The following is a 15,411-nucleotide window of genomic DNA, read 5'->3' on the forward strand; positions in this document are numbered from 1 at the left end:
GCAACTTGGTTAAGGTTAGGCATAAGGTAAGCAACTTGGTTAAGGTTAGGGTTAGGCATAAGGTAAGCAACTTGGTTAAGGTTAGGGTTAGGCATAAGGTAAGCAACTTGGTTAAGGTTAGGGTTAGGCATAAGGTAAGCAATTTGGTTAAGGTTAGGGTTAGGCATAAGGTAAACAATTTGGTTAAGGTTAGGCATAAGGTAAGCAATTTGGTTAAGGTTAGGGTTCAGTTTAAAATCAGATTTTCAGAAATAAAAAAAGTGTAGAACTTCCAGCTTTGCAGCTTGGCCAAATAATGACAACCATAGGCCTATGTGTGAGGTGGAAGTGGTTCTGAGGTGGAAGTGGTTCTGCTTGAGTCAAAGATGGTAGGTCCTGTCCTCTAATGGCGATCGAAAGAACAGCAGCTAGTGATGGTAACAATTTATTACATGATAATAAACACTATTAACTCTTCAAATGGAATACAATATTATTTGTAAATATACAATAATATAAAAAAGAGCATCTAAGGCATACAAAAAACTATTTCTAAATAGATTGTTTCAATAAGAAATCCTTAAAGTTATCAAGTAAGGACATGGTTACAGGAAACACTTTGTTCAAGTAGATGGATTATAAATACTAAGGCATCTGAGTAAAAAATAACATTAGGTAACACTAAGTAAGGACTTACATTCATAAACTATTCTCTTACGAGACTCGTATTTTAGTGGGATGACCGACCTAAAGGTTTTTTCTTTTACTGAAACCTGGCATGCGGAAAATTATCTTAAAATATTTCAAGAGAGAAATGTAGAGAAAACAATCAGTTGATGACGACAGGTGTATCATCAGTTTCTTTCCATTGAGAATTGATAACATAACCAAATAAATATTCTAAACATGTTGCATGACTTGGTATGAAATGAAGTCAGTGGTTTGAAGCATTGGTATGCAGTGAAGTCAGTGGTTTGAAGCATTGGTATGCAGTGAAGTCAGTGACAGTGCTTTCCCAGCATGACGTCAGTGTGCTTTACCCAGATGGTTTACCAAATGACCAGGATGTTGTCATCACCATCAGCACTTTGCTAGAATATCCTGGCAGCTCTTGTACACTTTGACAAGGCAGCTCAGTCTTGGCTTTGAGCTCTGAAAGTATAACAATAGGTAGGTTATAATTAAACAGGTAGAATAGGGTGAGGATTCAACAGGGGAAAAAGTACCTCAATTCAAAAGGTGAAAGTAGTCATTTTCATTCAACTTTAAATCAACAGCAAGAACACTTGTGTTGTTTACTCTACACACATAAATGCATCGTAAACAGTATCTTATAGGTCAGTAATGACCCTGAAGTTCACCTGAAACAGCGGGACCACGCAAGACACGGCATCAGAATCTGTGGGGTCCTTCAGCAGGATGCACAGGTAGTAGACGACTGTTTGCTGGAACAAATTAGGTTAACATTGTTGACTGCCCTGCCAATCATCACCCCTTAAGACACGTTATAGCAGGATCCACCTAGCTTCACCTGAACGAGACGCAGTCAATGACTTTTGTGATGATCAAATCAACTGTGGACATGTAGCTTGGCAGGGAAAAAACTAATATCTCCTCACCATGTGAATAGCTTCATTGATTACTATGTCTTTGATCTTGCCCATCTCTATGAAGTCTGTCGACTCCCTGCCGGAGGCGTAGCTAGACGACACCTGGACACCCAGGGAACCAATGATGAGCAGCGTCTCGTGGTCCACCTTCACAAAGTGGATGTGAACCATCATACCGACCAGGGTGATGATTATGGCACTGGAGAGAACGGCTGTGTTCTGAAATGAAGTAGAGACATTTGTGTTGAATTGATTGAACCGTACAAGGACATACCAGTAAGGGACATTTAGGCATATAGCATGTGTTATATGCTCTCTATGCATAGGTCTGAGTCACCTAGTTTAGTGGTCACCAACTGTGGCTCTGCTGGTGTTGTGGGCTTTTGCTCTAGTCCAGCACTTACACACCTGATTCAACTCCACAACATCTGATGCAGTTGGTTTAAACAGATTGTTAGTGTCGGGCAGGAACAAAAGCCTGCACTCCCAGTAGCTCTCCAGGACCAGGATTGTTGACCACTGATCCATTTCGCTACACCCGCTATAACATTAACACATGAATGTGACAAATAAAATTTGATTTGATTTGATGCACGTGCCAGTAGGTATCTAGTGGAAGTCCCAAATGGCACCCTATTCCCTATACAGTCCAGTACTTTCAAAAGTAGTACACTGTATAGGTTCAAAAGTAGTACACTGTATAGGGAATAGGGTGCCATTTGGGATTTATAAGCCCTAGTGTCCTTACCTCAGTAAAGAAGAATATGGTGTAGGCAGATAGCCAGACAGCGCTAGTGTACACCATCACTCTGCCTATGGACACTTTAGCGGAGCTGACTGTGAACTCCCTGCAAAAACCCGAGTGACTTTGACACTCCAGAGAGATGGCCTTGCCGTCGATGTCGGTGTACGTTTCATCTTCCATAATGAATTGCTGATTCCCGTTCTGCATAAGATCTCGCTTGTTGGATATCAATTACGGCTGGAGTGATACCTAGCTATTTCCAAACTACTGTAGGCTAGCTGTAACGTCTTCAGCTAGCAGTGAGTTAACGTTACTAGCTAGCTAGCTAACGATGTGGAGACAGAAAAAGCTCAAATAAAATGAACAAATAACGAACATATTTTTATACGCTGCTCATTTACTTCAAAGCTGACAAAAAGATGGATCCGGAATGGCATGCACTTCCTTTAACTAAGTATTGATTATTGCACAAAACTAGGACAAAATCGATTAGAAAACCTATTTGACCTACCTAGCCAGCTAGCGTGCTACAAACGTTGAGTTGCATAGTGGGGAATGTAGTCATCTTATTGATCAATTAAAACGATTCAAAGGAACAACTCTACTAGTATTACTACATTTCCCAGAATGCTGTGCGCGTTGTAACTTTTAACCTCTGGATCAAAACAAGCTGATCAGCTGATGAAACTGGGAACAACATCTTTATGAAATATAGCTGTCGGGCAGTGAAATTATTTTAACAAGCTATCAAAAAGAACGGCTTCTTTGTGCTGAATAATCATGCCATGTTTGTCTATTAAAAGATTATTGCGTATTTCTCTGTAGAAGCAACGGTTTTAGGTTACGAAACAGCCATCGTCCGCGGGGAAAACTATCTAGCTGCTCGTTCTAGGCTACAAGGTCCATCTTTTTGGCTTGACGGAGAATTTTGTTGATGGGTTGGTGCTTGACAAATTGGTCGTTTGAGTTGATGTAGAGTAACTTGAAAAATACGCAAGTGTCATCTTTTGTTATAAGCGGATTTGTTGATGTCTTTACACAGTCACCATTGCCTATTTCTGGTGTCAAATTGGCTTAGCCAACAACAACAACAGCAGCTAACCATACAGTTGTCTAACTAGCAAGATAATTACAATGTTATTGCTGATTGACAGCTAACGATTATAATAATAATATGCCATTTAGCAGACGCTTTTATCCAAAGCGACTTACAGTCATTACTTGCAGGTGGGGCTTGTAAGCTAACTGCATGTCTGGACATGTATGTAGGAAGTCGTTGTTGTGATTGTTTTGCTGACAGACAGGCAGATATGTAGAGTACTTTGATGACATATGGCTATGTCAAAGTGACCTATCACAGTTCATATTAAATATCGATCTGCTAAGTGCTTTGGGGAGTATAGAAGAGAGACACCACTAACAGAAAAAAACACAAGGCGCTAGAGAAGAATACATTTAAATCTTTAACACTGTAGAAACATATCTCCCAACAGTCTGGTTTCGCAATCCTAGTGCAGTTTTATACTCTTCAGACACAGCTCCTCAGGCACAGGTTATCGGCAGAAAGGTGCACTTGTTAGCAGTAGCACACTGAAGTGATCATTATGAGTGGTCAAGGTCCGTCAGTAGATAAGGGGATAAACACCATCCTGGTGTGTCAGGAGAGCTACGCCTGCGGTGGATCGGACGAGGCCGCCTTCGAATGCGACGAGTGCGGCAGCCTGCAGTGCGTCCGCTGCGAGCTCGAACTCCATCGTCAGGAACGCATGAGGAACCATGACCGTGTCCGCATCGCCCCCGGACACGTTCCATTCTGTGATTCCTGTAAAGGCGACAGCAGCGGTTGTGGGGTGAACGGGGGCAGGCTGAGGGCGGTGGTGCGCTGCCAGGGCTGTAAGATCAACCTGTGTCTGGACTGCCAGAAGCGGACCCATAGTGGGGTAAACAAGAGGAAGCACCCCGTGACCCCCTACCCTCCTCCGGGGCAAGTCCAGGATAGTAGCCTGGAGGCTGGGGATGGAGGGGAGATGGAGGCCCTCAAGGCCAAACTGGAGAAGGTGTGCAGCTTCTTACTGGTGGATGAGAAGGAGGAGATGCAGGTGAGTGATTTCCTTATGACCAGGGTGACATCCCAAATGGCACCCTATTCCCTATATAGGGCACTACTTTGGACCTGGGCCCACTGTAGGGAATAGGGTGCCATTTTGGACGTTGACTTATTATGATCCAGGTCTTGAAACAACACCCATAGAAACCACTTATCCGTAGCCACTAACCCCTAGGGGCATTTTAGATCTGAAAGCCAGTCTGTATGAGCCAGTCTACAATGGACAGGCTGAGTGTACGAAAGGCCAAGGAGAAATATCAGAAATATTGGTCCTTCAACCCGGACTGCAGGCAGTCTAAACAAATACAGGTAAAAAAAATACCTAGACTGCATCCCAAATAGCACCATATTCCCTATAAAGTGCACTACTTTTGACCAGAGCCCTATGGTATGACTACTGGTCAAAAGTAGTGCACCTAAATCGGGAATAGGGCACCATTTGGGGCGCTGTGCTCTACTACTATCAAACTAGCTCAGCTCAGGCTCTGTTGTCTTTCCCCTGTAGTTGAAGGATGAGGAAGACTTTGTGATCCGGCTGGACTGTAGGCCCGAGGAACTCCTCAAGGTCGTGTCTATCTTTGGGAACACAGGGGAGGGGAAGTCCCACACCCTGAACCATACCTTCTTCCTGGGGCGGGAGGTGTTCCAGACGTCCCCCACCCAGGAGTCATGCACCGTGGGAGTCTGGGCTGCCATGGACCCCATCCACAGGGTGGTGGTGATCGACACAGAGGGACTGCTGGGGGCAGGTGAGGTGGAGAGAGGGGCACAGGAGCTGGACAGAGAAAAGCAATGACAGGAATGTTGCTAAATGTCAGCTGCTATGACATTTTTATTGAAGCTATTGACACAATAGCCGATTTAATCAAAGAGCTGCTATCATATCAAATAAAGATCACGTTGGGAGCAGTAACCAGTCAGCAGACATCTACTAACACTTCCTCTTCCTCTCTATTGGCCACCCAGGATCCAATCAGGGCCAGCGCACCCGGCTGCTCCTCAAAGTCCTGGCTGTCTCCGACCTCGTCATCTACCGTACCCACGCCGACCGTCTCCACGACGACCTGTTCAAGTTCCTAGGCGACGCGTCGGACGCCTATCTGAAGCACTTCACCAGGGAGCTGAAGGCCACCACGGCCCGGTGTGGCCTGGACGTCCCTCTGTCCACTCTGGGACCAGCTGTTATTATCTTCCATGAGACCGTCCACACCAAGCTACTGGGCTCAGGTACTGGGTTGGCATTACCACGTTATAATTATCAAGCTGTTAAAGTTCTAGTGGATGTAAACCTATCCCTTGGCTCTGTGGACATAGTTCAGTATAGCCTATTAGAACATTCACCCACTTACACGGGACCATCCACACCAAACTACTGGAGTCAGGTAGGTGGTTCTGGTTGGCATTTAGCCTGAGTGCCAATCTGTTTGTACTATCATGCCAATTCCTTGTCACTAATTTTCATGCCAATGATGGCAATGGAGTTGTCAAGAGCACAAACAGATCTGGGACCAGGCTAGTCGGGAAATATCAGTTATCAGGTGAAGTTAGAATGGACAAGAGCCATCTGGAGATACACAACATGCTGGGATCAGGTGTAGGTAGCCCTGCATTGGTTACCTGTTCGTTTTACAATTGATTAAACAATTGTTTTATTGATTTTAAAGCAGTACGTGTCTGGCTTTAAAGATATGTGCCCGGTCGGTCCGTCAGATCCTCTGGCACTGGCCTTTTTTACTGAACAAAAAATATAAATGCAACAATTTCAAAGATTTTTCTGAGTTACAGTTCATGTAAGGTAATCAGTCAATTGAAATAAATTCATTAGGCTCTAATCTATGGATTTCACATGACTGGGAATACAGATATGCATCTGTTGGTCACAGATACCTTTAAAAAAAAAAAGTAGGGGCGTGGATCAGAAAGCCAGTCAGTGTCTGGTGTGACCACCATTTGCCTCATGCAGCGCGACACATCTCCTTCGCATAGAGTTGATCAGGCTGTTGATTGTGTCCTGTGGAATGTTGTCCCACTCCTCTTCAATGGCTGTGTGAAGTTGCTGGATATTGGTGGGAACTAGAACACGTCGTACACATTGATCCAGAGCATCGTACACATCGATCCAGAGCATCCCAAACATGCTCAATGGGTAATAATAATAATAATAATAATAATAATAATAATAATAAATAATAATAATAATAATAATAATAATAAATAATAATATAAATAATAATAATAATAATAATAATATGCCACTTAGCAGACGCTTTTATCCAAAGCGACTTACAGTCATGCGTGCATACAATTTTTTGTGTATGGGTGGTCCCGGGGATCGAACCCACTACCTTGGCGTTACAAGCGCCGTGCTCTACCCGCTGAGCTACGGAGGACCAATGGGTGACATGTCTGGTGAGTATGCAGCCATTGGAAGAACTGGGACAGTTTCAGCTTCCAGGAATTGTGTACAGATCGACATGGGGCCATGCAGAAACATGAGGTGATGGCGGCGGATGAATGGCATGACAATGGGCCTCAGGATCTCGTCACAGTATCTCTGTGCACTCAAATTGCCATTGATAAAATGCAATTGTGTTCATTGTCCATAGCTTATGCCTGCCCATATCATAACCCCACCGCCACCATGAGGTACTCTCTTCACAACGTTGACATCAGCAAACACGACGCCATACACATGGTCTACAGTTGTGAGGCCGGTTGGATGTACTGCCAAATTCTCTAAAACGACGTTGGAGGCGGCTTATGGTAGAAAAATTAACATTCAATTCTCTGGCAACAGCTTTGGTCGACATTCCTGCAGCCAGCATGCCAATTGCACGCTCCCTCAAAACTTGAGACATCTGTGGCATTGTGTTGTGTGACAAAACTGCACATTTTAGTGGCTTTTTATTGTTCCCAGCACAAGGTGCACCTGTGTAATGATAATGCTGTTTAATTAGCTTTTTGATATGCCACAGGTGTCAGGTGGATGTATTATCTTGGCAAAGGAGAAATGCTCACTGACAGGGATGTAAATAAATGTGTGCACAAAATCTGAGAAATAAGCTTTTATGTGCGTATGAAACATTTCTGGGATGTTTTATTTCAGCTCATGAAATTTGGGACCAACACTTTACATGTTGCGTTTTTATTTTTTGGGGGTTAGGAGTTTGTTGTTCCATCGGTCAGAACCAAAACATTTGGTGAGGCTGCCTTCAGACACTACGGTCCTGGCCTTTGGAATAGCCTGCTGGAGGACCTGAGGGCCAGAAACTGTAGACATTTTGAATAGAAAGCTCTTAAGACACCCTTTTAGCCATGCTTTTACTTAGGGTGATTTGAATCATACTATCTATTCTATCTAGGATCTATTTGATCCATCTCTTGATACCTTATTTATTTGAATGCAATAGTCTCTCAGGTTGTTATTGTTGTCTTACTATTTTATTCTGTCATTTAGAAAAGGTTTTGTTGTATCTTTCTCATCTTGTGTTATGTTATTAGTTAAGCACTTTGAAATGTATCCCCTGTAAGAAATGTGCTGGATTCAAAACTTAGAATTTTTCAATTTAAGTTATTATATAAAATTCTTGCTACCAATAGAATGTTATTTATATGGGGGATACAATCTTCCCAGCTCTGCAGATTTTGCTGCGAAGAGACAGAATCATTAGATCATTTGTTTTGGTACTGTCCATTTGTAGCTTGTTTTTTGGTCACAGGTCCAGGAATGGCTAAAGGATTGCAATATTTACCTGGAACTAACCTTGCAGATAGCATTACTGGGTGATCTGAAAAGTCATAGTCAATCGATCAATAATATAATAATACCTTTAGCAAAAATGTTTATTTTCAATTTACGATCTGTAGAAACAATGAGAATAGAAAGGTTCAGAACTTTTGTAAAACATCACAGTACAGTTGAAAAATATATGGCAAATAGAAATCCTATATGGATGGTGTTAAGAGATAGATGGGAGGTGTTGAATGGAACTGAAGGATGGGACTAACAACATCAACTAATAACAACAAGATAACTCATGTAAAGCATACTGTGTCCATAATAAGTGTATAGGTTATATGTTGAGAGCTTTTGTGAAAGAGCACAGTTAGAAAAATATGGCATATAGAAGCAAACCAGATGGACATCATGAAAATGATCAGAGGAAGCTCAGGGGTAAAAACAAACAAAATATAATTATTGTAGAATTTGACTGTGTCCATAAAATGTATATAGTATGTATGGGCTGGAAGTAGAGGCCTAAGTGTTGTTGTTCACTAGTTTACTCCAATTGGGGAAGGGGTGGTGGGGTTGGAAAGTAATGAAGGGAAATATAATTTAAAAAAGGATATGTGTGTGTGTGTGTGTGTGTATGGATGTATGTATATATGTATGTATTGTGACGTCACGAGAGGCTACACAGCTTTCAGCGGGATTGCTCAAGTAGTGCAAGGAGACAAGGTTCAAACAAAACAAGGATTTTATTATAGGTCTTGGGAAATTAACGAAAATATAACAAAATTATGTTCTCTTGTGGCTCTTTAAGGGTTAACAGTTCAGGGATGTCTCTTCCACATCCAAAATCATAATTCTCACTCGCTCAGATAACTTTTCCCGGCCTTACTGTAGTCCACGTTGCAGCTAGTGGCCAACCCAGCAAAAAGTCCTTCCAAATGTCTCTCACGTATTTCCACAGGTGCATATATCCAAAGGTGAGTATTTCCCAAAGGTAAGTATCTCCAAATCCTTATATTCCTCATGGAAGTGGACGTGCAGCACTCTTGTCCTCCAGAGAGCCCAGCTTGGAGACTGTGTCTCTTCCCTTCCCAAACCTTCAGCTCATCAGCTCCTCATTTGTCTCAGCTGCGTGGGAAGATTGGCCATAGAGGGGTGGAGTTCCCGACCATACCAGCAGATGGAGCCATAGCTGTCTGGGTTTGCAGCCATCTCAGGGGATGTAACGTCCCTCCAGGACACAGCCTCTCGTGACATCACACATCCCCCTCCTCGGGACCGACGTCCTCGTCGGGTAAAGGCAGCAGAAGGCATCACGCCGGGAGAGGGCGTCCGCATTGCCGTGGTGCTTGCCAGACTGCTCTCTCTTCAACTCCTCCAACTCTAGGACCAGGGACTCAGCCTCCTGTTGTCTCTCCTTGAGTTTCTTACTGAACGCATCAGCCTTGGTTTTAGCAGAGTTTAGCTTCTGTTGAGCAGCTTTCAGTTCCTTCTCTCTCTCTGCCTCCGCATTCTTCATCTTGTTCTCCAACACCTTGTACTTCTCCTCTGCCTTCTTCTGGACCTCCTTACTACTGGCAGGGTCTCCTCACACTCCTCGATGGTCCTGCGCAGCCTCTCCAGCTCCTCCTGTTGCTTAGGAAGGAGCTCTGTTGGAGGTTTAGCCTGGAGGATATCTAACTCTTCTGTCTTCATGTCTAACTGTTGCTTTAACAAAGCGATACCTCTCAGCGGTCCCCTTCAGACCAGACAGTTCTTTGTCCAGATTCTGTAGCTCCGTCTCTGTGTCGGTCTGGGCACCTGCCATCCCTATCAGAGCCCGGGCGGGGAGTGAGTAACTCGGAGGATTGCACCGGAGCCTTCCCAGAATGAGTCTTGCCTCTCCGTTTCCGAGGTACTCGGGTTATCCTCTCCTGAGACTCTCTCCAGAGTGGGTAAAAGGCTGGGCAGTCTCGTCCAATTAGGACAGGGACCGGGGAGGGAATCAACCACCCCCGCCGTCGTGTGTATGGTTCCCCGTGTGCTGGTCATTGTAAGTTCAGTAATGGGGTATTCTCTGGTGTCCCCATGGACACAGGAAACTGGGAGGACTTTCCCCGGGGTCAGACACGTTAGGCCCACCAAATCCTTACGCACCAGGGTGGCCCGGCTACCAGAATCCAGTAAGGCTTCCACATCATGGTGATTCACAGTTACCGGGCAGGTGGGGGGTCGATCTGGGCCGCCATCTGACTCCCAAGAGCGAGGCAAAGCGGTGTGTGGGTGCTGAGCTGGAGGACTCCGCAGTGGGCATAGGTTCTCGGCTGGTTTCCCACACTGCCAGGAGATATGTCCCATCTCCCCACACACGGTAACACTGTCGAGTTTCCCCCTCCTGGTGGTACTCTTCTTGGACCCGCCTGGTTTCTGGCTCCCCCTGGAGCAGGGATAAGTCCTGACGTGGCTGGGTTCGAGACCTGGGGTCCTTTGGACGGGTTCTTCCCATTTGTGGTGGGGCCGCACTCCTGGGGTCTTTTCGGGGAAGCATTCAGCATCTCCGCTGTGGCCTGGTACTTTTCCACAGCTTCCACGGTCAGATCAGCCGTGGTCAAGGCCTGTTGACTGATGAACCGTTTTGCCTCATAAGGCAGGGCGCGTGGGTAACGATCCACCACTCGGCCTCCACCACCGCCGCTGCTGTATTCCTCTGCGGATCCAGCCATTTCCTTGCGGTCGGACAAGTTCATGCATCTGCGCCCGAGGAGGTTGGTCTGGTTGGAAGGTCCAGCTGTGAAAGCGCTGGGCCATACCAAACTTTGTGAGTCCATATCTGCTGAGGATCTCAGACTTCAGGGCATCATAGTCAGTAACCTGGTCAGGGCCCAGGTCCCCGGACAGCATTCAGCGATTCCCGGTTAGAAAGGGGGCTAACAGACCAACCCACTGTTGCTTGGGCCAGGCTTCCCTAGTGGCCGTGGCCTCAAATGCATGCAGGTATGCCTCAATGTCATCGGTAGCTCCCATCTTAGATATAAAGTCACTTGCCTTTATTGGGCGGGTATTTTGGACCACCCTCTGTCTCTGCAACTGCAATTCCTCTGCCTTCAGAAGGTTGGCTTTCTTTTGCTCCTCCAAGAGAGCCACGTTTGCTTGCATCTGGGCTTGCTGGCCAGCAACAAGGGCTTTCAATATGTCCTCCATTTCAGTCGGTGGGGAGCCTACGGCCAACTTGAAAACTGGGTGATCAAACCTTCGGTATCCTCCTCTGACATGCACTATTAACGCTTGAGCGTGCCCGTATTCTCCACCATCTGTGACGTCACGAGAGGCTACACAGCTTTCAGCGGGATTGCTCAAGTAGTGCAAGGAGACAAGGTTCAAACAAAACAAGGATTTTATTATAGGTCTTGGGGAAATTAACGAAAATATAACAAAATTATGTTCTCTTGTGGCTCTTTAAGGGTTAACAGTTCAGGGATGTCTCTTCCACATCCAAAATCATAATTCTCACTCGCTCAGATAACTTTTCCCCGGCCTTACTGTAGTCCACGTTGCAGCTAGTGGCCAACCCAGCAAAAAGTCCTTCCAAATGTCTCTCACGTATTTCCACAGGTGCATATATCCAAAGGTGAGTATTTCCCAAAGGTAAGTATCTCCAAATCCTTATATTCCTCATGGAAGTGGACGTGCAGCACTCTTGTCCTCCAGAGAGCCCAGCTTGGAGACTGTGCCTCTTCCCTTCCCAAACCTTCAGCTCATCAGCTCCTCATTTGTCTCAGCTGCGTGGGAAGATTGGCCATAGAGGGGTGGAGTTCCCGACCATACCAGCAGATGGAGCCATAGCTGTCTGGGTTTGCAGCCATCTCAGGGGGATGTAACGTCCCTCCAGGACACAGCCTCTCGTGACATCACAGTATATATATATATATATATATATATGTGTGTGTGTATGTACAGTGGGGAAAAAAAGTATTTAGTCAGCCACCAATTGTGCAAGTTCTCCCACTTAAAAAGATGAGAGAGGCCTGTAATTTTCATCATAGGTACACGTCAACTATGACAGACAAAATGAGATTTAAAAAAAAAAGAAAATCACATTGTAGGATTTTTTATGAATTTATTTGCAAATTAAGGTGGAAAATAAGTATTTGGTCAATAACAAAAGTTTCTCAATACTTTGTTATATACCATTTGTTGGCAAAGACACAGGTCAAACATTTTATGTAAGTCTTCACAAGGTTTTCACACACTGTTGCTGGTATTTTGGCCCATTCCTCAATGCAGATCTCTAGAGCAGTGATGTTTTTGGGCTGTCATTGGGCAACACGGACTTTCAACTCCCTCCAAAGATTTTCTATGGGGTTGAGATCTGGAGACTGGCTAGGCCACTCCAGGACCTTGAAATGCTTCTTACGAAGCCACTCCTTAGTTGCCGGGCGGTGTGTTTGGGATCATTGTCATGTTGAAAGACCCAGCCACGTTTCATCTTCAATGCCCTTGCTGATGGGAAAGAGGTTTTCACTCAAAATCTGCGATACATGGCCCCATTCATTCTTTCCTTTACACGGATCAGTCGTCCTGGTCCCTTTGCAGAAAAAACAGCCCCAAAGCATGATGTTTCCACCCCCATGCTTCACAGTAGGTATGGTGTTCTTTGGATGCAACTCAGCATTTTTTTGTCCTCCAAACACGACGAGTTGAGTTTTTAACAAAAAGTTATATTTTGGTTTCATCTGGCCATATGACATTCTCCCAATCCTCCTCTGGATCATCCAAATGCACTCTGGCAAACTTCAGACGGGCCTGGACATGTACTGGCACTGCAGGATTTGAGTCGCTGGCGGCGTAGTGTGTTACTGATGGTAGGCTTTGTTACTTTGGTCCCAGCTCTCTGCAGGTATTCTAGGTCCCCGTGTGGTTCTGGGATTTTTGCTCACCGTTCTTGTGATCATTTTGACCCCACGGGGGTGAGATCTTGCGTGGAGCCCCAGATCGAGGAGATTATCAGGGTCTTGTATGTCTTCCATTTCCTAATAATTGCTCCCACAGTTGATTTCTTCAAACCAAGCTAACCTATTGCAGATTCAGTCTTCCCAGCCTGGTGCAGGTCTACAATTTTGTTTCTGGTGTCCTTTGACAGCTCTTTGGTCTTGGCCATAGTGGAGTTTGGAGTGTGACTGTTTGAGGTTGTGGACAGGTGTCTTTTATACTGATAACAAGTTCAAACAGGTGCCATTAATACAGTAACGAGTGGAGGACAGAGGAGCCTCTTAAAGAAGAAGTTACAGGTCTGTGAGAGCCAGAAATCTTGCTTGTTTGTAGGGGACCAAATACTTATTTTCCACCATAATTTGCAAATAAATTCATTAAAAATCCTACAATGTGATTTTCTGGATTTTTTCTCCTCAATTTGTCTGTCATAGTTGACGTGTACCTATGATGAAAATTACCAGGCCTCTCTCATCTTTTAAGTGGGAGAACTTGCACAATTGGTGGCTGACTAATACTTTTTTTCCCCACTGTATGTATATATGTATACGAGAAAAAAAACATATGGGGGATTGGAAGTGATGCAGACAATTGATGGAAGTTACAATCTATCTGCAATATTAAAGCTGATCTACCCCCTAAAAGAAAAAAAATGAAATGTGCTCTATAAATGAAGTTTGATTTGATTTGGGGACAGGGTCAGGGGCTGACACAGATATATGGGCCGTAGCAGGGTTGGCCTCAATTCAGTTTTCATTTTAGAAAGTAGAAATAACTTGTCAAACTGGTAGTCACCTGTACCTAGTGTCTTTCCCTCTTCTCTCTCCCTCCTCCACCCCTCTCTCCCTCTCCTCTATATCTATCTCCCTCCTCCACCCCCTCTCTCCCTCTCCTCCTATATCTCTCTCCCTCCTCCACCCCCTCTCTCCTCTCTCCTCTATATCTCTTTCCCTCCTCCACCCTCTCTCCCTCTCCTCTATATCTCTCTCCCTCCTCCACCCCTCTCTCCCTCTCCTCTATATCTCTCTCCCTCCTCCACCCCTCTCTCCCTCTCCTCTATATCTCTCTCCCTCCTCCACCCCTCTCTCCCTCTCCTCTATATCTCTCTCCCTCCTCCACCCTCGCTCCCTCTCCTCTCTCTCTCTCTCTCTCTCTCTCTCTCTCTCTCTCTCTCTCTCTCTCTCTCTCTCTCCCTCCCTCTATATCTCTCTCCCCCTCTCTCTCTCTCTCTCTCTCTCTCTCTTCTCTTTCTCTCCCTCTCTCCCTCTCTCCCTCTCTCTATATCTCTCTCTATCTCTCTTCCCCCTCTCTCCAGACAAGCCGTCAGAGTCTGCAGAGCGCCTGCTCCAGGAGCGGTTCAGGAAGCTGGGTCTTTTCCCGAGGCCTTCAGCTCAATCCAGTACAGTGGGACTCGAACCTACAACCCCCGACAGATTTCAGTGGTCTGCTGCGGAGTCTGGAGCAACAGCTAGACAACAACACCACCCGCTCACCACGCTCCGCCAGCGTCATATACAGGGCCTTACAGGTTGGTGTCAGCGTTATATACAGGGCCTTGCAGGTTGATGTCATGTGTTATATCAGGGCCTTGCGGGTTGTTGTCAGCGTTATATACAGGGCCTTGCAGGTTGGTGTCAGCGTTATATACAGGGCCTTGCAGGTTGGTGTCAGCGTTATATACAGGGCCTTGCAGGTTGATGTCAGTGTTATATACAGGGCCTTGCAGGTTGGTGTCAGCGTTATATACAGGGCCTTGCAGGTTGGTGTCAGCGTTATATACAGGGCCTTACAGGTTGGTGTCAGCGTCATATACAGGGCCTTGCAGGTTGGTGTCAGCGTTATATACAGGGCCTTGCAGGTTGATGTCAGTGTTATATACAGGGCCTTGCAGGTTGATGTCAGTGTTATATACAGGGCCTTGCAGGTTGGTGTCAGCGTATACATGGGCCTTACAGGTTGGTGTCAGCGTCATATACAGGGCCTTGCAGGTTGTGTCAGCGTTATATACAGGGCCTTGCAGGTTGATGTCAGTGTTTATACAGGGCCTTGCAGGTTGATGTCAGTGTTATATACAGGGCCTTGCAGGTTGGTGTCAGCGTTATATACAGGGCCTTGCAGGTTGGTGTCAGCGTTATATACAGGGCCTTGCAGGTTGGTGTCAGCGTTATATACAGGGCCTTGCAGGTTGGTGTCGGGCGTTATATGAAGGGCCTTGCAGGTTGGTGTCAGGCGTCATATACAGGGCCTTCAGGTTGGTGTCAGCGTCATA

The 15,411-nt window shown here is 45.5% G+C and overlaps 2 protein-coding genes across 2 annotated transcripts in view; one reads left to right on the forward strand and one right to left on the reverse strand.

Moving 5' to 3' along the window:
• Positions 1 to 403: 403 nt before the first annotated feature.
• Positions 404 to 2,868, reverse strand: LOC121552488 (phosphatidylinositol N-acetylglucosaminyltransferase subunit H-like). Its single transcript, XM_041865432.2, has 4 exons — positions 2,338 to 2,868; positions 1,599 to 1,808; positions 1,341 to 1,424; positions 404 to 1,131 (listed from the first exon to the last, which is right to left on the reverse strand). The coding sequence occupies exons 1-4, from the start codon at positions 2,539 to 2,541 to the stop codon at positions 1,060 to 1,062; spliced, it is 570 nt and encodes a 189-aa protein (XP_041721366.1). The 5' UTR covers positions 2,542 to 2,868; the 3' UTR covers positions 404 to 1,059.
• A 126-nt stretch (positions 2,869 to 2,994) lies between these two features.
• LOC121552486 (zinc finger FYVE domain-containing protein 1) overlaps positions 2,995 to 15,411 on the forward strand; it is a 32,154-nt gene continuing 19,737 nt past the window's right edge. Inside the window, 6 exon segments of the mRNA XM_041865428.2 lie at positions 2,995 to 4,433; positions 4,947 to 5,190; positions 5,408 to 5,668; positions 14,458 to 14,511; positions 14,514 to 14,561; positions 14,564 to 14,670. Coding sequence (XP_041721362.2) covers positions 3,939 to 4,433; positions 4,947 to 5,190; positions 5,408 to 5,668; positions 14,458 to 14,511; positions 14,514 to 14,561; positions 14,564 to 14,670 — 1,209 coding nt within the window. The 5' untranslated portion in view covers positions 2,995 to 3,938.

This window comes from Coregonus clupeaformis, chromosome 36 (assembly GCF_020615455.1).
Source record: "Coregonus clupeaformis isolate EN_2021a chromosome 36, ASM2061545v1, whole genome shotgun sequence".
Lineage (NCBI taxonomy): Eukaryota > Metazoa > Chordata > Actinopteri > Salmoniformes > Salmonidae > Coregonus > Coregonus clupeaformis.

What these genes read in the sequence shown, in the direction of transcription:
- LOC121552488 (XM_041865432.2), bottom strand. Translation starts at nt 2,541, where the DNA reads ATGCAGAACGGGAATCAGCAATTCATTATGGAAGATGAAACGTACACC. An exon ending in TCAATGAAGCTATTCACATG is followed by an intron (nt 1,425 to 1,598) that starts GTGAGGAGATAT and finishes AATTTGTTCCAG; the next exon opens with CAAACAGTCGTCTACTACCT. An exon ending in GCGTGGTCCCGCTGTTTCAG is followed by an intron (nt 1,132 to 1,340) that starts GTGAACTTCAGG and finishes TTATACTTTCAG; the next exon opens with AGCTCAAAGCCAAGACTGAG.